Here is a 24198-nt window from a genome sequence, read left to right on the forward strand (position 1 = left end):
AACAATTCAGTGTCATAAGTATTTGTTGAGCGCCCATGGAGTGCCAGGCACTGGGGTCACAGAAATGAATGAAACAGTCGTCCTTGTTTTTGAGATGCTATGGTTCGGTGGAAGTAAAACTTATGTGTTTATGTATGTTTTCCTTCCCATGATTGTGAGGTCAATGTCTGTATTTACAAGAATCTCGGTTGCCAGGGCTGAGCATTGTGTCAATCAATTTTTTGTAGATGAAGTGAATACACGAAAGAGCTCACAGTGATTTACCGAACATGGCTGCTGAAATGTATAACATTATTGTGCATTATTGCTACCGTGATATGCAGATTTGTATTGCAATTGCCTCTGGATTCAGAAAAACACCCTTCACAGTGAGGTAGTGACCAAAACTGTGGCATTAGGAAACAATAAAAATGCTGGAATAGCTGACCAACACAGGGTATTTTGTTCCCCGGTGCTTAAAATCAGTTTTTAATATGACGAAAAGGCAGCTATTATGTGACATAGTAAGATATTGGTATGTTAAGCATTAATATATATTTCCAGTTTTCTCTGAGCTAGTCATAAAATGACACTGGCTACTTCGTCTTTTAATTGGGCAGATATTGTAGCAAGTACTTTGGGGATCACAGAGATCAACAAAAGGGCTCATCCAAAGAAAGCTTAAAACCTAGTAGCGCTGGAATTCTTAACCAGCCACATACGGTGATCTTGAACCTCTTGAAATAGTATAGATGTGTGTGTAGGTGCATTTTTCTGAGGAGAGCTTTCATCACATTGTCCAGTGGTTCATGGACCTAATTACATCCCTCTACTACAGAAGTTCTTAATCTTAATCTTCCAAAAGATAAAGAACTTCTGTAGTACAGGGCTATAATTATTTAAAGAACTACACCATATGGGAGTCATAAGGAGCCTAAGGGGTTTAAATGAGGAGCAAAACAGGTGGCAACACTGAGTAGTTTCATTATAAAATCCTTGACAATTTTGCAAGAGAAAATTTCTTTGCTGCTAGTGATAAAAACATTTTTCATATTTAACATTAGTTATTTTTTCTATGAATTACCTGTTCTTCTTGTCCCATTTTTCTGTTTGTGTCTTAGGATTTTTTTCCCAATGAATTAACTTCTTTGTATCCTGATGGCATTAACCTTTTTGATGTTATACTTTTGGTAGACCTTTCTCTAGTTTGATGAATGCAAAATACTTCGGTGAATTTTTTACATGCGTAATTTTATATTTTTTTATGGTCAAGTCTTTATATCTTTTTTCTTTGTAATTTATAATATTTAAATTTGTTTGCTATCCAGAGATAAGATATTCATGTAAATATTCTTATGGTCTGTGCTGCAGGTTTTTTCAGGCAGTTTATATGCTTTCAGGTGTCTTCTTTGGACCACGTGATGTATTTGTATTACGTATTTGTATTACGTATTTGATACAGAGAGGAAGAAATAAGGTGAAGCTCTGCTGTCATATTGCTGGAATTGGTGTAGTGAGATTGTCAGCACAGTGGGGCCTGAAGAGTTTCTCTGGGTTTGAACATGGCTCTGACATTATGTGTCCTTTTGACTTCATTTAACTTCTCTGTTCTTCAGTTTCCTTATCTAGAAAATACGTTTAATATAATAATCTTTGGGAGGCCGAGGCGGGTGGATCACGAGGTCAGGAGTTCAAGACCAGCTTCCCAACATGGTGAAACCCCATCTTTACTAAAAATACAGAAATTAGCCAGGCGCCTGTAATCCCAGCTATTCGGGAGGCTGAGGCAGGAGAATCGCTTGAATCCCGGGGGCGGAGGTTGCAGTGAGCCGAGATCGCTCCACCGCACTCCAGCCTGGGCGACAGAACAAGACTCTGTCTCGGGTAGTGGTGGTGGGTCGGGGGGAATAACCTATCTTATGTGGTTATGATAATAAAATGAGTTGATATGTAAACCACTTAGAACAGGTCCTGATATAAAGTCAGTGCCAGCCACAGTTTAGTCCAGGCTGGGTAGATGCTTTGAAGCTTGATATTGTTTCAATGTACTTTGCATTTCTGAAAACGTGAACATTTCAAAGCATTCATTTGATCTCCTAAGGACTACCTATACCGGAGCCTCATTCCAGCACATTTGTAAGCGAGGCACGCCTCCTAGAGGCCACGAGTGAAGTTAATTTCCAATTCTCGAAAATCTTAACAGACAGCGGAGAACTGGTGTGGTGGCTCTGACGCCCCGCTTGTGAGTCTGCAGTCGGACATCTGGAAAGTAAGCGGCACGCCCGCGTAATCTCCAGTGCTTCATCTTCTTCCACCCTACCTTCCCTCCGAGGCTGGGTTCTTCTAATTCCTGTAGATTGCAGAGCGATTCCTGCGAATGTGCATTCTTTCATTCATTCTAGTTCATTCCACAGATAATTCAGCTGCGCGTTTCGTCTGTGCGAGGCATTGCCGGAGAGCGGGGAGCGAATTGAACGCGGAACTTGCCAGTAGGGGCTTGCCGCCCAATACGAAATTCAAAATATATATTGTATGTAGACGGGCAAACTAACGAGGATCTTGTAACTTGTTTTCTCATCTGCCAAATGGGCGTAATACGACCTTATATGACCTTATAGGTCGCTGAAAGATTGAACCAGGGGAAACAAAGAGCCCCTAATAGTGAGCTAGGTGAAAAAAAGATCCTAATGCCTTTTTTCCTCGTTCCGCCCCAGATTGAAAGTGATGAGTGCCAGCCTTGCGGGTTAAAGTGCCATATTTTCCTCAATATAGGGAATATTTGTTAGTGTCCCCAAACGAAGTTACATTGGTTCAATTTTCGGCGTATGGGAGTTTTCGCCACTAGCATTCAGCACCCCAGTTTCAACCGTTAAAAGCTACCGACTCCACATACAGGAAATGCATCTTAAAATTTGGAAAAAAAATTCCCAAAACACTGACATCCAAACACTTTAAAGCTGCCAAGGCGGATGGAACACCTTGAACTCCCAGACGCGCTCCACTGAGCACGCCCAGAGCCTCAGGCCCAACCCCCTCCTACCCGCCAAGGGGAGGTGGGGCAGGGCTGGCCTTCTGTGCTAGTCGCTTCCGCTTCCGGTTTCATATGAACTCTCCCGCCACCCGGGAACAGTAGCTGCCAGCGTTTGTGTTTTCCCGAGTTTGAATTCTTGCAGGTAAGGGAAACTTCCGCGAATTTAGGACAGAGAGCAATCCTGTTGTTGAGGCTTGCAAGTCGAGAGAAAGGAGAGATGGATCACTTTGCAGGCAGCAGTAGCAGAAGGACAGACTTGGCGGGTTGGTTGTTTGGGGCAGACACCAAGGTACCAGGGAGGAGTTGGGGGGAGATAGGTTTGCCAGTGGAGTGAGGAGGGGTGTTGGGGATGGAACTTTTGTAAGGCACTTGTGGATGCTCCCGAAAAGGAGTTCCGAAAGACAGTTGTTCTGTTTCCCAGAGTCATAACAGAGGAAGTGAGTAACTGGACCCAGTCCATCAAGTAAGAACCTACAGCACTTTCCTCTAAGTTCAGGATTGCAGACCACGTAAAACCTTGTGTTAACTCTTGGGATCGTAAACATCCAAGAGCAGTAACACACAGGCCTATAATGGACAGGCAACATCACCTGACTTTCATGTTGCTGAAAATTAGGATCACCACCTGCATCTGCTCTAGCGTCTGTCCCACCCCCATTACAAAATTATTATAGGTGTATTGTAGAAAATCTGGAAACGAGAGAAGGACATCACCCAGGAATTGCCACTGCTAACATTTTGTGCATGCCCTCAAGTCCATTTTTTTTTCTGTGTTTGTGGAATTATTTTTTCGTGTTTTTTCTTGTTTTTTTTTTTTCCAACTTTATTTTCCATCATTTTATGCTTTTTGTGTACTTCCTTCTAAGGTGACCAAGATGGAGTTTTCTGGAAGAAAGTGGAAGACGCTGAGGTTGGCAGGTGACCAGAGGAATGCTTCCTACCCTCATTGCCTTCAGTTTTACTTGCAGCCACCTTGTGAAAACATATCTTTAATAGAATTTGAAAACTTGGCTATTGATAGAGTTAAATGTAAGTACTATTTAAATTAGAATGTATATATTCTTGAGAAGCTCACTTACCCTTTGTGAGAATGAATGAAGGTAATTCATTTCCTTCATTCAGCAATCCATTCAACAGTATTTATTGAGGTAATTCATATCCTTCATTCAGCAATCCATTCAACAAATATTTGTTGAGGGTTTGGTACTCATTCATTTATTTATTGTACAATGCATATTATTGAGTGCCATTATGTTCTAGGTGGCAGGGATTTTGAGATGAATAATGTTATTTTTTGTTGAAGTTGTATTCTAGTACATGGAGACAGACATCCAAAATAATAGTCATAATTCAGTATTTTAACTGCTCTAGTAGAAGTAAATGGTAGTGCTGTTGAAACAAAGACGTGGGAGTGACTGACTTAGTCTTATTAAATAAGCTTCTCAGAGAAGTTGAAATGTGGTCTGGACATACTGAAGAATGAGTAGAAATTTTCCAGCAGAGAAGAAGTGAAGAGTTTTTCCAAGCTGAGATAATGGCCTATGCAAAGGCTTGGAGCATGAAAGAGAATTTCATATTTGAGCTAACAGTAACAAGTTCAGGAATTCAGGGTGGATGGAGAAGTATGGAGGGCATTTTGTGCCATGCTAATGCTATGATATTGGGGTGTAAGAAGGATGTGGCCATTGTCCTGGGGGCCTACTTAACCCTCAGTGTGTTGCTAGAGCAAAGAATGGGCTAGACATGAATTGAAACAGAAACACTAGCGTTGTCTTCAGAGTTTATGTTCCAGGATATCCTTGTGGGGAAATCAGAAGGAAAGGTCAGATACTGTTAATTATTAGAGGAGCAGGGTAAGCACTGCTAATACAGAGAGGAGGCACTCAATGCCTGTGTGTTGAATGAAAGAATGAAGACAAGGCAGAAAAGGGTTTTAGAAAGCTTAGCAGTGTCAGATACTTCATAGGGATTAAGATGGTGATTGAAAAGTGTCCCTTGGGTTTGGCACTTGAGGTGAAATGATAAGGGCCTGAACTATGATAGTGACAATGGCAGTGATAGGAAGGGAGAGAGTTAAGGGATACTGAGGAGTTAGCATTGATAGGATTTGGTGACTGGATATGAGGAGTGAGGGAGCAGGTGTGGAGTGGCTGCAGCTCCTGCTTGGATGGTCTGATGCATAGACACTCTGCTGATGGAGATGGGCATAGCAGGAATAAGAGTAGGAATGAGGGGAGGATAATTAATTTGGATACCCATACCTGTGGGACATGGGGTTTATGTTCAGGAGACAATTAGAAGTTCTTCATTCTTGACTTCAAAAATGCCTCCAGAGAATAATTCATCTGAGGAAAGATTGATAAGGTGCTTTAGGAACCTTTGAACAGTATGTAGGATGGTTCATTTGGCTGTTTGGATGGCCCTTCTTCTTCACTGTTGTGCCCTGTCCTCGGCTTCATCAGGAAAGGAAGGGATGCTTTTTTTCTGTTGAATCTATGCCAAGTAAATGACGCCTACTGCCTAACAGGCAGCTCCCACACGAAAGATGCAAACAAGGAGTGCCTAGTTTTTTTTTTCCATACTGACATACTTTTCTGTTCCTTAGGAATGATTATTCACCATCCATCCCTCTTCCCTGATTGAGAATCCCTGGTATTAGATTATGCCGTGGGACATGGATATTTTCTGCACATAGATGGACATTATCCTCTTATAAGCATATGCAGTTTATATAATGTAGTTACAGGAAATAAACTGGCAATTACTTGTCATGTTCTGTAAACAAGTCATTATGGAATTGCCCTCCATAGATTTTGTCTTGGATTTAGTTTTAAAACATTATCTTGCATTTATACCTTTTTTCTTTTTTTTAGTGTTAAAATCAGTTGAAAATCTTGGAGTGAGCTATATGAAAGGAACTGAACAATACCAGAGTAAGTTGGAGAGTGAGCTTCGGAAGCTCAAGTTTTCCTACAGAGTAAGTAAAAAAGGAAAAAAAAAGTTCCTTCAGTTTCTATATATTTATGTATTGAGTGTCACTTGTGGGAAAGATATTATATTAGGCACTGGGCTTTTATAAAGACTAATGTATCATTAGCCTGAAGCTTCTTCAGTGTATTGGGGTGATTGACATGAAGTCAGATGATTATAATATGGCAGGGTTTCTCAACCTCAGGACTAACATCATTTTGGGTCTGATAATTCCTTGTTGCAGGGATTGTCCTGTGCACTGTAGGATGCTCAGTAGCATCTCTGGCTTCTACCCCTACATATTTCCAGACATGCCAAATGTATCCCGTGCAATACAGGATGGTGACTGTGTTTATAGATGCATGCTCCAGGAACTCCAAAAACATACATAATTATGCAACTCAGATTGGGGAGGTTTGGGAAGGCTTTCCAGAAGAGGTAGTAGTGGAGCTGCATGTTGACCGATGTGATTAGATTTTCATTTTGGGAAGATGACTGCCAACAGCAGATTGACAGGGTCACGTCTGTTAGGAGAGAAACCAGTTAGAAGCCTGGAAATGATGAGAGTCTGAATTAAGTGAGAGAAGGGGACCGGTTGAAGAGATATTAAGAAGGTAGAATCAAAAGGTCTCAGTGACTGATCGTAGGGGGAATGGAGAGAGAAGAGTTATAAATGACACCCAGGTTTCTAGTTAGGAAAATTAGTGGATGGTGGTAATATTTTGAGATGTGATATGCAGGAGGAGAAGCAAGTCTTGGAAGATGTAGAGTTTAGTTCTTAACATGAATTTGAGGTGCCTGTGGAGATGTCTAGTGGACAATTGGATATACAGGTCTGAATATACAGGAAGACATGTGGTGGGAGTAGATTTAGCAGAAGGTTGGAATCATCAGGAGTAGGTAAGAGCACCCTAGGAAAATATTTGAGTGAGAAGAGATGATGGTGGAAGTCAAGACATGAGGAATACCAATATTGAAGGTAAAGTGGAATTGGAGGAATTTGGGAAGGAGAATGGAAAGGAGCTTTCTCAGAAGTAGGAGATGAACCAGGATAGTAGTGTCATAGAAGCCAAGGAGGGCTAGAGTTTCAATAATAATGATCATGATATTAATAATGATAATAAGGAATAACAGCAGATATTTATATTAATAGTATATTTACGATGTACCAGACTTTGTTCTAAGTGCATTACATATATTAACGCATGTATGTAATTCATACAGCAGTCTTATGATGTGGGTATTATTATCATCCCTATTTTACAGATATAGCCTATTTATTCACAGACTGAATAACTTGCCCAAGCTCATAAGATGGTAAATGGTGGAGCCAAGATTTGAATCTGGGTATTTTGTTTCTGTAGTGGTGCTTTTAATCACAATAGTTTCAGAAGCTTAAGATAGATTATGTAAGATGAATTGTACAGTGTCCATTGGATTTAGCAGCTGGATGGGCCCTTATAGATAGGGGCAGAGACCAGAACAATGACAGTGGTTGGAAAAGGAAGGTGGAGCAGTGGATATAGAAGATGTACTCTTTTAAAATGTGTAGCTGAAAAGAGAAGAGAAATAGGGCAGAATATAGAGGTTGTTTTAGGGAAAAGAGAAGATATACAAGCACATACTTGTATATATATGACAGGAGATACTTAAACACATTTATAAGCCGAGCAGAAGATCTAGAATAGAATGGGGAAGAGGGGAGCTTGAAGATGAAACTTTGAGGGAGCATTTGATAAGTCAGGGTCTTTAAGAGGCACAAGCAAATGGGTTGTGGGGTTTAGGTGCAGGAATTAGCTTTTCATATGGTTTGGCTGTGTCCCCACCCAAATCTCATCTTGAATTGTAGTTCCCATAATCCCCATGTGTCATGGGAGGGACCCGATGGGAGGTAATTGAATCATGGGGGTGGTTACCCCCATGCTGCTGTTCTAGATAGTGAGTTCTCACAAGATCTGATGGTTTTATAAGGGGCTTTTCCCCATTTTGCTCAGCACTTCTCCTTACTGCCACCATGTGAAGAAGGACGTGTTTGTTTCCCCTTCTGCCATGATTGTAAGTTTCCTGAGGTCTCCCCAGCCCTGGGGAACTGTGAGTCAATTAAACCTCTTTCGTTTTATGGGTTTATCCAGTCTTGGGTATGTCTTTATTAGCAGCATGAGAATGGACTAATGTAGCTTTACATTCCAGGAAGAGGAGATGCTTTGTAGAGATGTATGGAAGGCAACACAACATGTGTATGCGGAAGCTTGGGACTGAAGGATTCTGCCTGGTAGCCTTTATTTTCTGTAAAGTAGGTGAAGTCATCTGTTCAGAGAGAAGGGAAAGGTGCTATAGTAGGGGTCTTGGGACAACTGGTGAAGACTGACGATTTTCTGAGAAGTGAGGAAGGAGATGATTTTGTGTTGAATCTCAACACTGCTGCTTACTCTGGACAAGCTTTGTGACCCTGAACAAGTTACATAACTTCTCTGTGCCTCAGTTTCCTTATCTGTAAAATAAGATTATAGTAGTGCCTCCCTCGTAGGGTTTTTTTTTTTTTTAAAGGATTAAATGGGTTCATGCCTTAAAAATTCTTAGGGCACCGCCTGGTACCTAGTAAGTGCTCAAGACATGTTTGTTCTTATTATTTTGGATCCGACTATTGGTAAGGATCTAGTTGAGATTATAGGCCATGAAATTATATTTTCCAAATTCCCATAATTGTGTTTTTTCTCCAGAAGTTCTTAGCATTTTGAGAATAGGACTGCAGAGTGTAGTTGTAGATTAAGAATCTAGGTTTTGCCAAATGGTTGAAATTAAAGAAGCTGAGATTGGTGTAAAAAGTGGTTGAGGTGGTGAGCACCCTGGATATAGGCTGGATAAGAAGAAAATTAAAAGAGAGGGGTTGGTGGGAAGAAAATAGTGCGGTCCAAACTCAAGGGGTTTTGTTGAGATTAGTTTACTTCTCGGTTTCATCTGATTGATAGCTTAAGGTAAATGATAATTATCCTAAAAAGCATATTAAGAAATGTTTTGGCAGTGAGAACACATGGACGCAGGGAGGGGAACACCCCACACCAGGGTCTGTCGGGGTTAGGGGCAAGGGGAGAGATAGCATTAGGACAAATACCTAATGCATGTGGGGCTTAAAACCTAGATGACGGGCAGCAAACCACCATGGCACACGTATACCTATGTAACAAATCTGCACATTCTGCACATGTATCCCAGAACTTAAAAAGAAAAAAAAAAAAAAGAAATGTTTTGGGACTGGGTGTGGTGGCTCATGCCTGTAATTCTAGTGCTTTGAGAGACTAGAGTAGGAGTCTTGAAACCAGGAGTTCATAACCAGCCTGGGCAACATATTGAGACTCCATCTATACAAAAGATAAAAAATTAGCGGGGCATAGTGGGTGTCGCTTGTAGTCCCAGCTGCTTGGGAGGTTGAGGCTGGAGGATCGCTTGAGCCCAGGAATTTGAAGTTACAGTGAGCTGTGATTGACCACTACCCTCCAGTCTGGGTGATAGAGCGAGACCCCATCTCTAAAAAAAGAAATGTTTTTGAAACTTTTTTTACCATTGGCTTAGGCTGGCTCAGTATTTCCTTATAACTCTTACCATTCTAATGCATTTATTTTATTCATGTGTCATTATTTTTAAGGAAAACTTAGAAGATGAATATGAACCACGAAGAAGAGATCATATTTCTCATTTTATTTTGCGGCTTGCTTATTGCCAGTCGTAAGTATATGTTTATATTCTCACAGTCAAATCTGGTGTCATGGGTTATAAATTGGTGTGTGGTAAGTTGATGTGTTGTGCTGAACATAGGAAAACCCAGAATAACATCAGGAGCCAGTTGATCATGGGGTTGAACACTGACAGTAAATTGTTTGGAACAAATTGTTTACTTAAAAATATTGAAAAAAATTCTATTGCAAAATTTTGCCTGATGAAACACTTTTTAAGTTTGTGAGAGAGACTCCATTTGGGATTTTAAATTGGAAAGGATTTTATTGGGAAGAAGGACTTTTGATATTTTTCCTGCAAAAAAATGGTAATATTTGTAAGAAACAATTAATGAAACCCACACTTGAATTTGATACAGATTTTTGGAATTTGAGCTCTATGGGCCAGTTAAATCTAAGATATTTTTGTTTGGTAGTTGGTTTCTTGTAAGTTAATAGTGCCACCCAGAGGTAGTAAAGTTAGTTGCTTTTTAAAAAATTGTTTTTCCCTCACATATTAATTTTGGTCACATAATTTAGTTATGGCTGTCTTTTTTTTAAATTAATAGGCTTATCAAGTGAGACTCTGGAATTGCTTACTATCCCAAGATAATAATTGAGAAATTACTTACCAGTTTTGGTTCTAGAGTTTTTCTTCTGTAAAAAAGCATATGTAGTTTGTGAAATTTATATAATAAATATGTTGCTGACAGTCTGTGAAAATCTCCTAAAAATGTGAAATCATATTTTGCATCCAGTAGGGTAATTATTTTATTATATAATGGTAATGCCCATTAGTATCTGCCTTATAAATGAACATTTTATTGCTTTTAAATATTGTGGTATATATGGGCACATTAAATTTTGTGAAATTATAAATTGTAAAGCCATAAGCAAAGTTTCCTTTGCAAAGTTAATCTGATCAAAGTTGCCTTAAAAAATTTGGTGTCTTTTATTTGGCATTTATAAAGACACCTCAAGCCAAAGGAGTGCCCCATTTCCCCATTTTCTTTTTTTTTTCTCTTTTCTCTCTCTCTCTCTCTCTCTTTTTTTTTTTTGAGCTATGGTCTCATGCCATTACCTAGGCTGGAGTACAGTGGTGTGATCTTGGCTCACTGCAGCCTCAACATCCGTGGGCTCAGGTGATCCTCCCACCTCAGCCTCCTGAGGAGCTGGGACTATAGGCACATGCTACCATGCCTGGCTAATGTTTTTGTAGATATGGGGTTTTACCAAGTTGCCCAGGCTGATCTCAAACTTCTGGGCTCAAGCAATCTGCCTGCCTTGACCTCCCAAGGTGCTGGGATTACGGGCATGAACCACCACGCCCAGCCCCTATTTTCTAATATAAAATGAATATTTTGCAGTTACATTAAATGCATGAAGTATTTTATGTTATTTAAAAATAATGCAGCTAGGCTCGAAGCATTCTCATATTTAATCTTTTTAATTTTTAACACCCCCTATACCTTGTACCCAACACATCCCTAGAAGATTGTGATATGTGGTATTGATATTCTCCTTACCATGATAGAGGACTTGCATGTTTTTAACTGCTGTCCATTGGCATCTTGCTCATGTTTGAATATTGTTTTGTAAACATTTCTTAGATTTAATAATCACTGGATTTTTAGTTTGTACTCATAATTTCTGTCTTCATTTCAGTGAAGAACTTAGACGCTGGTTCATTCAACAAGAAATGGATCTCCTTCGATTTAGATTTAGTATTTTACCCAAGGATAAAATTCAGGATTTCTTAAAGGATAGCCAATTGCAGTTTGAGGCTGTAAGTATATTTTTGTAGTTATTTCTGTTGTTCTCACCATTCATTTTTCCCTTCTGTCTTAAGTGCTGGTACTAATGTGTAGTGTGTTCCCTTTACATTCTCCAAGTACCTGCCTGAAACAGTAGCTAATAACTTTGGATAACAATATATCTTTCCTTCTCTATGACTAGAAGAAAAGGGACTCCTTAATAACAAAGTCTCACATTTACTTGCTCTGTTAAGTGTGTGCTTTATTAAAGCACAAGAAGGTTTAGTTTATAAAGGTTCATCTTTAACCAAAATTTTGTCGGCCAAAATAAAGCTAATAATGTGTTAAACTAGACAAGTGGTGGTTACTTATTTATAGTCGTGAAATTTAGAGGAGGTAATACTTTATTTAAAAGTCAATTGTCAGGCGGGGCGTGGTGCCTCACACCTGTAATCCCAGCACTTTGGGAGTCTGTGGTGGGCAGATCACTTGAGGTCAAAAGTGCCAGACCATCCTGGCCAACATGGTGAAACCCCCACTCTACAAAAAATACAAAAATTAGCCAGGCATGGTACTGCGCGCACATAATTCCATCTAGTCAGGAGGCTGAGGCCTGAAAATTGCTTGAACCCGGGAGGTGGAGGTTGCGATGAGCTGAGATCATGCCGCTGCACTCCAGTCTGGGCGAAAGAGCAAGACTCCGTCTCAAAAAAAAACCATAAATCAAAAATGTCAGTAAGATCTGTCTGAATAGTTTTAAAAAATAATTTTGCAGACAAATCTGAATGATTTACATATTGTAATTATATAAAAAAAGAAGAGATCTTTGGGACTCATTTAACAGGGATGAGTATTGGAAATAGAATTTATATCTTTTTTTTTTTTGAGATGGAGCCTCACTCTGTCATCCAGGCTGGAATGCAGTGGCATGATCTCGGCTCACTGCAACCTCCACCTCCCGGGTTCAAGCGATTCTGCTGCCTCAGCCTCCTCAGTAGCTGGGACTACAGGTGTGTGCCACCATGCCTGGCTAATTTTTGTATTTTTTGAGACGTAGTTTTGCCATGTTGGCCAGGCTGGTCTCGAACCCCCTGACCTCAGGTGATATGCCCGCCTCGGCCTCCCAAAGTGCTGGGATTACAGGTGTGAGCCACCGTGCCTGGCCTAGAATTTATGTCTTTTAGGTAGATATATGCCACAATGGGAATGTAGAAAAATTATGTTTTGGAAGTTTTAGAGCAGTCAGATGGTAGTAAGACTGGCTGAGACTCTATTTGGTTGTTGGAATGCATGGCTTAAAGCCAAATAAAAAAGTAGAAGTTGCAATAGGTGAAAGACATTGTCCTGTCTGACAAGTAGAAGACATATCCACTGTAGCAAGGAACACTATGGAGTATATGAGTTAGGGAAAAGAGACTGTGAAGGGAAGTGAACAAACATTTTGTAGACGTTTAGTGTCAAATATATGCTAGGTAGGCAGTTTCTATAGTTTCTTTCATTTACTTCATGAGGTTTCTAAGTCACATCTACCTTTGCATAGACAGATGTCATGCATGGTACCATCTGAACCAAACCCATTGCATCTTCCACTTTGCTTTTTTAACTTTGATCCTTGGTGAAGTCCATTATTGCAATTATCAATTACAGTTAATTTATCCATTCCTATTAGAAATAGTTTATTTTTTGCTTTTGTTGAAATTACTGATTTTTAGTGGGTCGTGGAGAGAGGTGTCCTTGAGAAGGTCTATTATTTATTCTAGAGCAGCCATCTCCAACCTTTTTGACACCAGGGACTGGTTTCATGGAAGACAATTTTTCCACGGACTGAGGTCGGGGGATGGGGAGGGGTGTGGATGGTTTTGGGATGAACAGATCCACCTCAGATCATCAGGCATTAGATTATCATAAGGAGTGCAGATCTTAGATCCCTCACATGTGCAGTTCATAATAGGGTTCGCACTCCTATAAGAATCTAATGCCTCCACTAATCTGACAGGAAGTGGAGTTCAGGTGGTAATGCTCACTCACTGCTCACCTCCTGTGCAGCCTGGTTCCTAATGGGCCATGTGCTGGTGCTGGTATTGTGGCCTGAGAGTTGGAGACCCCAGTTGTAGAGTGTCTTAACGTATTGTCACATATACTTTTTTAAATAATAGATTTATTGAGCTAGAATTCACAAATCTTGACATGCACCCTTTTACAATGTATAATTCATTGGTTTTTAGTGTAATTACAGATTGTACAATCAACACCACTATGTAATTTTAGAACATTTTCACCTAAAAATGAAACCTCATACCCATTTATGGTCATTCCCTATTCTTCCTCTCCCAACCCTTGGCAACCACTAACCTGCTTTCTGTCTCTGAATTTGTCTATTCTGAACATTTCATATAAATGGAGTCATACAATATGTGGTCCCTTGCGGTTGACTTCTTTTACTTAGCGTAATATTTTCAAGTTTCATCTGTGCTGTAGAATGTATCAGTACTTAATTTTTTAATTGCCAAATACTATTTTACCTGTTCAGCATTTGAGGGACATTTGGATGGTTTCTACATTTTGGCTATTATGAATAATGCTACAGTGAATATTTGTGTCCAGGTTTTTGTGTGAGTATGTTTTCCTTTCTCTCAGGTGTATACCTAGGAGTAGAATTGCTAGGTCATAGGGTGATTCTGTGTTTAAACTTTTGAGGAGCTATCAAAATGTTTTCCGAAGTGGCTGTATCATTATATGTCTTACCAGCAGTGGTTGAGGGTTCCACTTTCTCCACATCCTCACCAAAAATTGTTACCTTTTAAAAAAATATAGCCATTATAGTGAGTATGAAGTGGTATGTAATTGTGGTTTTGATTTGCATTTCTAATGAAGCTGAATATCTTTTCATATGCTTATTGGTCATTTGTATATAATCTGTGAAGAGATGTCTGTTCAAATCTTTTGCCTGTTTTATAGTTGAATTGTTTGGCTTTTTATTGTTGAGTGTTCTTTACATATTCTGGATACAAGTCCATTATCAGATATATGATTTACAAATATTTTCCCCCACTCTGAAGGTTGTCTTTTCTTGATGGTATTGTTTGCAACAAAAAGGTTTCATTTTTTTTTTTCTTTTTTTCAGATGAAGTCTAATTTATCTTTTTTTGTTGTCACTTGTGCTTTTGGTGTTGAGTCTAAGAAGTCTTTGTCTAATGTGAGGTCATAAAGATTTATTCCTACAGTTTTTTCTCTAAGAGTTTTGTAGTTTTAGCTCTTACATTTATATCTGTGGTTCATTTTGAGTTAATTTCTATACATGGTGTGAAGTAAGGGTCCAACTTCATTCTTTTGCATGTAGATATCTAGTTGTCCCAGCATCATTTGTTGAAATAACCATTCTTTCCTCATTGAATTGTCTTGGCACACTTGTCAAGTCAGTTGACTGTTGATATGGTTTGATTATGTCCCCACCCAAATCTCATCTTGAATTGTTGTTCCCATAATCCCCATGTGTCATGGGAAGGACTTGGTGGGAGGTAATTGAATCATGGGGGCAGTCTCCCCCATGCTAGTCTCATGATAATAAGTTCTCACGAGATCTGATGGTTTTGTAAGGGGCCTCCCCCTTCGCTTGGTTCTCATTCCCTCCCCTGCCACCCTGTGAAGAGGTGCCATCTGCCATGATTGTGAGTTTCCTGAGGCCTCCCCAGACACGCAGAAGCCTCAGGATTAAACCTCTTTCCTTTATAAATTACCCAGTCTCAGGCAGTTCTTTACAGCAGTGTGAGAACAGACTAATACAACTGTAAATGTAAACATTTATTTCAGTACTCTTAATTTTATTCCATTGATCTGTCTGCCTATCCTTATGTCAGTAGTATGTGGTCTTGATTATTGGTTACTGTAGCTTTGTTGTTAAGATTTAAAATTGAGAAGTATGAGTTCTCCAGATTTGTTCTTTTTTCAAGATTGTTTTGGCTACTCTGGGTTCCTTGCATTTTTTAATGAATTTTGGGATCAACTTGTTAATTTCTACCAAGAAGCTAGCTAGGATTCACATTGGGATTACATTGAATCTGTAGATCAGTTTGGGAGGTATTCTTTTGTAATGATATTAAGTCTTCCAATCCATGAACATGGGATGTCTTTCTATTTATTTAGATCTTCTTTAATTTTTTTCAACAATGTCTTGTAATTTTTTGTTATGTTTATACCTAAATGTTCTTCAATGTTATTGTAAGTGGAGTTGTTTTCTTCATTTCATTTTTGGAACGTTCATTGCTAGTATATAAAAATCCAGGTGATTTTTGTATATTGATCTTGTATCCTGCAACCTTGCTGAACTTTTTTTTTTTTTTTTTTTTTTGAGATGGAGTCTTGCGCTGTAGCCCAGGCTGGAGTGCAAGCTCCACCTCCTGGATTCATGCCATTCTCCTGCCTCAGCCTCCTGCCAGCCACCACACCCGGCTAATTTTTTGTATTGAACTTGTTTTTTAATTCTAACAGTTTTATAGTGGATTCATTATGAGATTATGTTTTCTACAGAGATATTCTGACTCCTTTCTAATCAGGATGCTTTTTGTTTATTTTTGCCCAATTGCCCAGCTAGAATCTCCAGTACAGTGTTGAATAAAAGTGGCAATAGCAGTGATCATGATCTTAGGGGAAAGCATTTAATCTTTCACTATGTTGCATGGTTTTAACTGAGTGTTTTTTATAGATGTCCTTTATCAGATTGAGGAGATTTTCTTCTAATTCTAGTTGAATATTTTCATTAAGAAAGGATGTTGTATTTTGTCAGTGCTTTTCCTGCACCAATTGAGATGATCATATGGTTTCTGTCCTTTATTAATATGGTGTGTTGGGCTGGGTGCGGTGGCTCACACCTGTAATCCCAGCACTTTGGAAGGCCGAGGTGGGCGGATCACGAGGTCAGGAGTTCGAGACCAGCCTGGCCAACATAGTGAAACCCTGTCTCTACTAAAAAAAATACCAAAAAATTAGCCAGACATGGTGGCGTGTGCCTGTAGTCCCAGCTACTCAGGAGGCTGAGGCAGTAGAATTGTTTGAACCTGGGAGGTGGAAGTTGCAGTGAGCTGAGATCGTACCACTGCACTCCAGCTTGGGCAAAAGAGTGAGACTTTGTCTCAGAAAAAAAAAAAAAAGGGTGTGTTACATTAATTGATTTTTGGATGTTACACCAACCTTGCAATCCTGGAATAAATCCCCCTTGGTCATGTTATATAATCTTTTAAATATGCTGCTTAGTTTGGTTTGCTAGTATTTTGTTGAGGATTTTTGCATCTATATTGATAAGGGATACTGGTCTGTAGGTTTTTTGTGATGTCTATATCTGGTTTTGGTATTAGGATCATATTGGCCTCATAGAATGAGTTGGGAAATGTTTCCTCCTCTTCCATTTTTTGGAGGAGGTTGTGAAGGATTGGTTTAAATGTTTGGTAGAATTTACCAGTGAATTAATCTGGGCCTGGGCTTCTCTTTGTGGGTCATTAAAATTACCAATTCATTCTCTTTACTTATTATGAATCTATTTAAGTTTTATATTACTTTTTGAGTCAGTTTTAGTAATTTGTGTCTTTTTTGGAATTTATTCACTTCATCTAAGTTATCTAATTGATTCATGCAGTTATTCATAGTTTTCTCTTATCCTTTTGATTTCTTTAAGAAAATAAAAGGATTGGTGATGATGTCTTCTCTTTCCTTCCTGATTTTAACAATTAGAGTCTTCTCTCTTTTTTTTTTGTCATCTAGGTAGAGGTTTGTCAGTGTTACTGGATTTGTTCAAAGAACCAACTTTTGATTTCATTGATTTTTCTGTGTTATTCTCTAGACTCTATTTCACTAGTTTCTACTACAGTCTTTAGTATTTCCTTCCTTCTGCTTGCTTTGGTTTGGTTTACTCTTTTCTTCTAGTTTCTTAAGGTAGGAGTTTAGGGTATTTATCTGAGATATTTTTTCTTTTCATATGTAGACATTTACAGCTATAAATTTTCCTGTAAGCACTACTTCGGATGCAAACCATGAGTTTTTGTATGCTGTGTTTTCTTTTTCATTTATCAAAGTATTCTTTTTTTCTTTGACACAATGATTAGAAGTGTTTAATTTCCACATTTTTGAATTTCCTGAACTTCTGTTACTGGTTTTAATTTAATTCCATTTTAGTTTGAGAATATATTTTATGTGACTGCAATCTTTTAAAATTTATTGAATTTTATTTTATGATCTAGCATATGGTCTGTTCTGGAGGATGTTCCATGTGTGCTTGTGAAGAATGTGTATCTGCTGTTCTTGGTTGGAGTGTTCTGTAGATACAGTCTGTAAGATCTGGTTGGTCTATAGTGCTTTTCAAAGCTTCTGTTTCCTTGTTCATCTTCTGCCTATTTGTTCTATCCATTATTGAAAGTGGGATACTAAAGTCTTCAACTGTTATTGTTTATTTATTATCTTTAATTCTGTCAATTTTTGCTTCATTTATTTTGGGGCTCTCTTGTTAGGTGCATATATGTTTATAATTGTTAAATCTTCTTGATGGGTTGACCCTTTTATCATTGTGAAATGTTCCTCTCTAGTAACATTTTTTTGTTGTTGTTTTAAGTTATGTTTGTTTGGTATTAGTGTAGCCATTCCAGATATTTTATGGTTGTTGTTTATGTCATATGTCTTTTTCTGTTCTTTTTATTTTCATCCTTTATGTGTGTTCGAATCTAAAGTGTGTTTGTTGTAAATATCATATAGTTGGATCATCTTCTTTTCTTTTTTATTCATTTTGGAAGTCTCTGACTTTTGCATGGATTGTTTTATCCATTTATGTTTAATTACTGATAACTTAGTATTTCCATGTGCCATCTATGTGTTTCCTATGTCTTAAGGTTTTTTTGTTTCTCTATTTCTCCATTACTGTCTTCTTCGTGTTAAATTGGTATTTTCTAGTGTACCATTTTAATTCCTTTGCTGTTTATTTTACTATATTTTTTGAGTTATTTTCTTCGTGGTTTCCCTTAGAATTACAATTGTATTTTATTTTAAAACAATCTAGTTGGGATTAGCATTAAGTTAATTTCAATAGTGTACAAACTTTTGTTCCCATATGCTCTGTTCCCTACCCCCTGCCATTGTGCTAGTATGGTCATACAAATTATTTCTTAATATATCAACAGAGGTAAACTTTTTGTGTTCTAGATTGTATGAAAAATGTATTTATAATACTGTCAAACTTGAGTGTAGTTTACCTTGGTATACAGGCAAATACCTGTATGTTGGGAATATTTCTTATTGGCATTTTGGAGATATTGCTTGCTGAACCTTTTAGCTTCTAGAGTTGCTCTTGAGAAGCCTGATTTCATTTTGACTTCTTATTCTTTGCATATAACTTTGTGTCCTTTGCCAATCCCACTCTCTTGTGTAGTGAACTTTCATGGCGGTGTCTGCACCTTTTTTCACTTTTTTGGGATGGGAACTTGGGGGGCTCTTTTAATCTGAAGATTTGATTCTTCAGTTAGAAAATTTCTTTTTATTATTGCTTTAATAATTTCTTCTATTTTCTATGTTCTCTTTTTAGAACCTCTTGTTAGTTGGAATTTATATTTTCTGGATTGGTACTCTTATTTTCTTTTCTGTCCTGACATTCAATCTTTGTCTTTTTGTTTTATTTTCTGAAAACTTTAATCAACTATTTTCTCAATTTTCTATTTATTTATTTTTCCCTCCTGTGTTTAATTTTTTTCTTTTAAATTTACTTAAAAATTGAAATATAAAATTGTATGTATTCACTGTAAAGTATAATGTTTTGAAGGATACGTTGTGGAATGATTACATCTAGCTAATTAACAAATGTATTACATCAACATAGTTATTTTTGTGGTGAGAATACTTAATAACCACTCGCTTAGCATTTTTCATCAATACAATTTGTTGTCATTAACTGTAGACATCATGTTGTACAATGGGTCTCTTGAACTTAATACTCTTAACTGTGATTATGCATCCTTTGACAGACATCTCCCTAACCTCTTTTCCTCCCTAACCACCCCAGCTACTGGTAATCACTATTTTACTCTCTATTTCTATGAGATCAACTTTTTTAGATTCCACATATGAGTGAGATCATGACATATTTGTCTTTCTGTGCCTGGCTTTATTTACTTAACGTAATATCCCTGTTACATTCATGGTGTTGCAAGTGGCAGGATTTTCATTTTTTTTATGACTGAATATTATTCTGTTATTATATATATTGCATTAAAAAAATCCATGTATCTATTGATGGACACTTAGGTTGATTCTGTATCTTGGCTATTGTGAATATTGCTGCAGTAAATATGGGTGTGCAGATGTCTTCAGCATACTGATTTCATTTCCTTCAGATACATACCCAGTAATAGATTTTGCTGGAACATATGGTGGTTCTGTTTTTAATTTTTTGAGGAACTTCCATATTATTTTTTATTTCTACAAAAAATAAAAAATAGCTGGGTGTAGTGGTGCACACCTGTAATCCATCTACTTGGGAGGCTGAGGTGGGATGATTACTTGAGCCCAGGTGTTGGAGGCTACAGTGGACTATGATCTGTATGTAGCCCACCCTGGGCTACAGAACAAGACCCTGTCTCTCAAAGAAATAAGAGGATAATAACGATTTCCACCTCACAGATTTGTGAGGTTTAAATGAGGTAGTGTGTATAGAGTGCTTAGTACTGTGCATGGCATATATGCTGGGTAGTAATATTACGGAGGATACAGAAGCAGCATATGCCTGTATTGTGAAGAAGTTTGGAGTCAATTAGATTGATATGTTTTTACTGCAATTAAAAAAACAGTTTTGAGTCTTTTTGTTTTAGGAAACAGGAATTTATGGGAAATGTATGCAGTTTTAACAAGAGTGTTGGTGTTTAAAATTACTCTAGTTGCTTTTAGTCTGTTTGCTGTATTTTATTTATTTATAAATTTATATCCTGTTTCACTTTGCTAATCATTTGAGGTGCATTATAATGAACCTGTACATTAAAGTAAGATGCATAAATTTGGATAAACTTGAAAGATTGGCTGAAGGGATGATTAATATCCATATTTATACATCCCAGTGTGGTGTTACACAGCTCCTAAAGGGAGCAGTAACTTTGCCTTCTTGTGTGACTGTTTCGGTTTTTCTAGTTCAGTGATTCTCAGTGGGGGGATAGGATGGAGAGGTAGTCCTCCTAGTGTGTTTATCAGAATGTGGGTGGAGGTTAGTATAGAGTATAGAAAACATTATGCCTTATGTTTTTGAAATATAAACCATAGAATGTAAAGCTTGATCAAGTATTTGTGGCTGATGGGGATTCATGGAAGATAGAGTAACAAAGTATTGCAGAGGGCTTGACAGAGTAACCATTCCCGTGATAGTCTGCAATCACTTTCCAGGTAGAGACCTTTTCCCATCTTTTTCATGGACTCTCCCATGGCATCTGATACTGGTAATTAAGGCACTTGAATTCAGGTGCTGTTGATTAGCTTGTCCCCGGGTCTCTGTAAGCTCTTTCCATTTCATTGTAGGCTTTCCCGGCTTTTACCATTTCATTAATAGGAACATGCACACTTTCATCACTTTGGTTAGAATATTTAGTTTGCATTTGAAAACTACTATACCTAGTCAGGTATCAGTGATGCTTTTAGACTCATGACAAAGCAAGGTTTGGGGAAAAGTTGCTAGCATTTGTTTCATGAGGTTGTGTCTGATGTGTGACCTGCTGCCTAAGTCAGGTGCTGCTGCATAAGTTGAGGTGGAAGGAAACAGCAGGGAGTGGGCAGCCACGGGGCCATCTTGTTTGTCATAGAAGCTGGATTGTTGGCACACATGTCTTTGAGTCAACCTGGACTTAAAGTGCTTGTGTGCTGTGTTTGTGTGCATTTCTCTGTCTTTTTGGTTTCCTTAATGCTGCAATTGCTTTTATGTTGATCTACTTCTGTAAAATAAATATATTTTTACCTTAGGAGGAGATGTAGTGTTATACCTGAGTTGTATTATGTGTCCTTCGATGGAGAAATATGTACATAAAAAGGGATCATTAATTTCTGGTGTTCTATTACTGACTTGGGCAGTGCATTGATACTTTTTTAGTCTATACTGGGTTTCTGGTGGATAGTAGATTCTGAATCCTTATCACGTAGAATAGGAAGCCTTAATATGAAGTGTTCAAAAAGGAAACACTGATATTTTTCATTCTTTGACCTATATGTAAATAAATTGGATTTTAAATCTGAAATTTCTAAGGCGTTTCAATGAGTAAATATTGCTGTCCATGGGGACTATTTTGCATCTCCCATTGCTGAGCTGATTGACTTAACCTTGGTCACATTAAAGGTGAATGGGTAAGGTTAAACAGATTCTATTAATGTTTCTTCAGTTGGCCAGTTAGGGAAAGGTCAGGCTTTGGCAGCTGTCAGCCTTACAGACAAAGGGTTTCTGTGCTGTTGCAGTCTAGAGTCTGACAGCAGCTTATAATTTACTTGGATGCTTTTTAAAATCTCCTTAAGACAGTCAAGAAATATTTCTTACTGGCTTTGCAATACCAGTGGGTCTAATAGTAGCATGCTTTTCATTAGAGTACTACAGAATGGCAGGGACAGTGAAAATGAGCATTCTTAAAGATGTGGAAGAATATTCTGTGTGTCACAAATGATGACTCTACCTCATATTAAAAAGACCTAGTGTTCAGTTGCCATTTATGTTCAGGGAAGTGAGGGCTTTTAGGTGAAGGCAAGTAAAGTTGGTAACCTCGTTGCCTCACTGAAAACAAGTACACGTAAAACTTTGAATTACTTCTGTTTATTTAGAAGTAGTTTTTCTTATCCTGAGCCTGACATTTAAAATTTGTTTCTCATCCCTTTTAGTTTAAAGCCTTAATTTCTTTTATCTTAGAAATTATTTCATGTCATTCTTGATTGGTAATTACTTTTCAGTGAGGATGAATCCAAGTTTAATTTGTCATTTGTTATTGAAAATGTTAGTTATGAATTTATTAGGAGCCTTTGGAGGCTTTTCTCCAGTTAACATTGGAACATTGAGTTTACGTTGATTTAATAGTTTTAGGTGTATTGAATTTTAAAATACTTTTGGTATTCTGTCTTTATTTCTGAGATACTGCAAGTTGGCCTTAAATAGTCATAGTTTTTGATCATTTTGGCCCTTACTGTATTGTTTTTATTGTTTATTGGTATAGTTTGGGTTGTCGTAGTTCGTTTCGAATGTGTATTCATTATCATGACCTACTCCATTTCTATTATGTAAAATATGAACATCCCATGCATTGATATACATGACTGTCTTTATACCTACCCTCTTGGGTCTCAAGTTATTATAAGCCTATTAACAAGTTGCAAAGCAATTTTTGTGTGATGCCTGCAAAATAGAGAGCTGTGTGTACCTTTTTATTTCTTTTGACACAGAATGAACTACAGCCAATAAGGAGTCTGGTGGAACAGCTGAGACAGGACACACAGATGTAACAGTAGAACAGGCTAGAGAACACATGTGTTTGATAAGCCTGGAAGCTTTTCACAGGGCTTCTGGCAAGCCATTGACTATGACAGGAGTGAAAATGGAGCCTGAAGAAGAGTGAAGTGGGATGGTAAAACACACACTCTCAAACACTCTTAGTGGAAATTACCTAAAAGGAATTAGGAGGAACGGGATTAATAATCAGATGAAGAGTGTTAAAGAAAAAAAATTATTCATGTCATTTGTTAAGGACAGTAAGGAAGACTTTATTCAAAGGGGCTACTATAATAGGTTTTTGTAGCAGGGGAGAGAGATAAGCTGAAGTTGGAATATGATAGGATAGGTGGGGATTTGGGACAGGGGTCAGGGTGGATGGAAAATTATTAAGAGGTAGTAAAGCGACCTAAGGAATTTTGCTGATGGCAGACCAGGATCATAAGATATTAAAGATGGTCAGACCAAGGGTGGGGGATTTTCCCTAAACTTACTTAGCAGGATTCTCACTGAAACTGAATTAGCAGGCCTTATCAAGACGAGGTTCCAGGAGCTTGACAGGAGTTAGGTCAAGGAGAGAGTCTTTGTCAAGGGTCAAACATAACTTCCGAATAGAGAAATAAATTGTTCTATGTTCCAAGGCTGTGAAGTAGGCAAGATTTACAGTCCCAGGCAGGGTACTCTCTGAGTGTTGAGTGAATGTTTAATGTCTAGAGAAAATACTAACTGAATTCAAAAGATTTATCTCAATTCTGTTTCATGAACACTAGACATCTTTAAGATGAGTATAGCAAAATTGAGTACTTATTTTTTTTCAAGGTTAAATATTAGATAATAGGTATGTGTTATATATGAAATGAGCTTTTCTATTGAGCTAGATTTGAGGGATTATGCTGCCTTGCAAACTTTTATTTGTTCTGTTTCTAGGGAAGTTTATGATTTAGAAAGAGCACTGTGTATTTCTGTTACAATTGAATACCTTTCAAAATGATTTAAATGAAGGCATTAACACAGGGCTTCCTTTTTAAAAGTAAACACTACAAGTATAATACTTTTGTTCTCATAGTGGTTTTTGGCATCAAATAATTATGGAAGCCAACCTGGTATTATTTTATGTATATTTATTGGGCAGTTACAGTAAAATATTGATACATTTTATATTTGGAGAATGGAGAAAAGTTTATTGAGTTTTCTAGTTAGTTGAGGCCTAACCATTTATGCATATACTTGTAAAAATACACCATGGCGGATGGTCTTAGTGACAATATTTTAGAGTTCACA

At 37.8% G+C, this 24198-nt stretch overlaps 1 protein-coding gene across 2 annotated transcripts in view; it reads left to right on the plus strand.

Moving 5' to 3' along the window:
- The first annotated feature begins 1297 nt into the window (after positions 1-1297).
- The window catches only part of PRIM2 (DNA primase subunit 2), a 315402-nt gene continuing 292501 nt past the window's right edge, over positions 1298-24198 (plus strand). For both annotated transcript variants that reach the window (XM_063666291.1, XM_054492444.2), the window contains exons 1-5: positions 1298-3152; positions 3877-4039; positions 5884-5987; positions 9624-9703; positions 11356-11476. In XM_063666291.1, the coding sequence (XP_063522361.1) occupies positions 3886-4039; positions 5884-5987; positions 9624-9703; positions 11356-11476 (459 nt within the window). In that variant the 5' untranslated portion in view covers positions 1298-3152; positions 3877-3885. The remainder of the gene's footprint in view (positions 3153-3876; positions 4040-5883; positions 5988-9623; positions 9704-11355; positions 11477-24198) is intronic.

The sequence above is a fragment of the Pongo pygmaeus genome, chromosome 5, assembly GCF_028885625.2.
Source record: "Pongo pygmaeus isolate AG05252 chromosome 5, NHGRI_mPonPyg2-v2.0_pri, whole genome shotgun sequence".
NCBI lineage: Eukaryota > Metazoa > Chordata > Mammalia > Primates > Hominidae > Pongo > Pongo pygmaeus.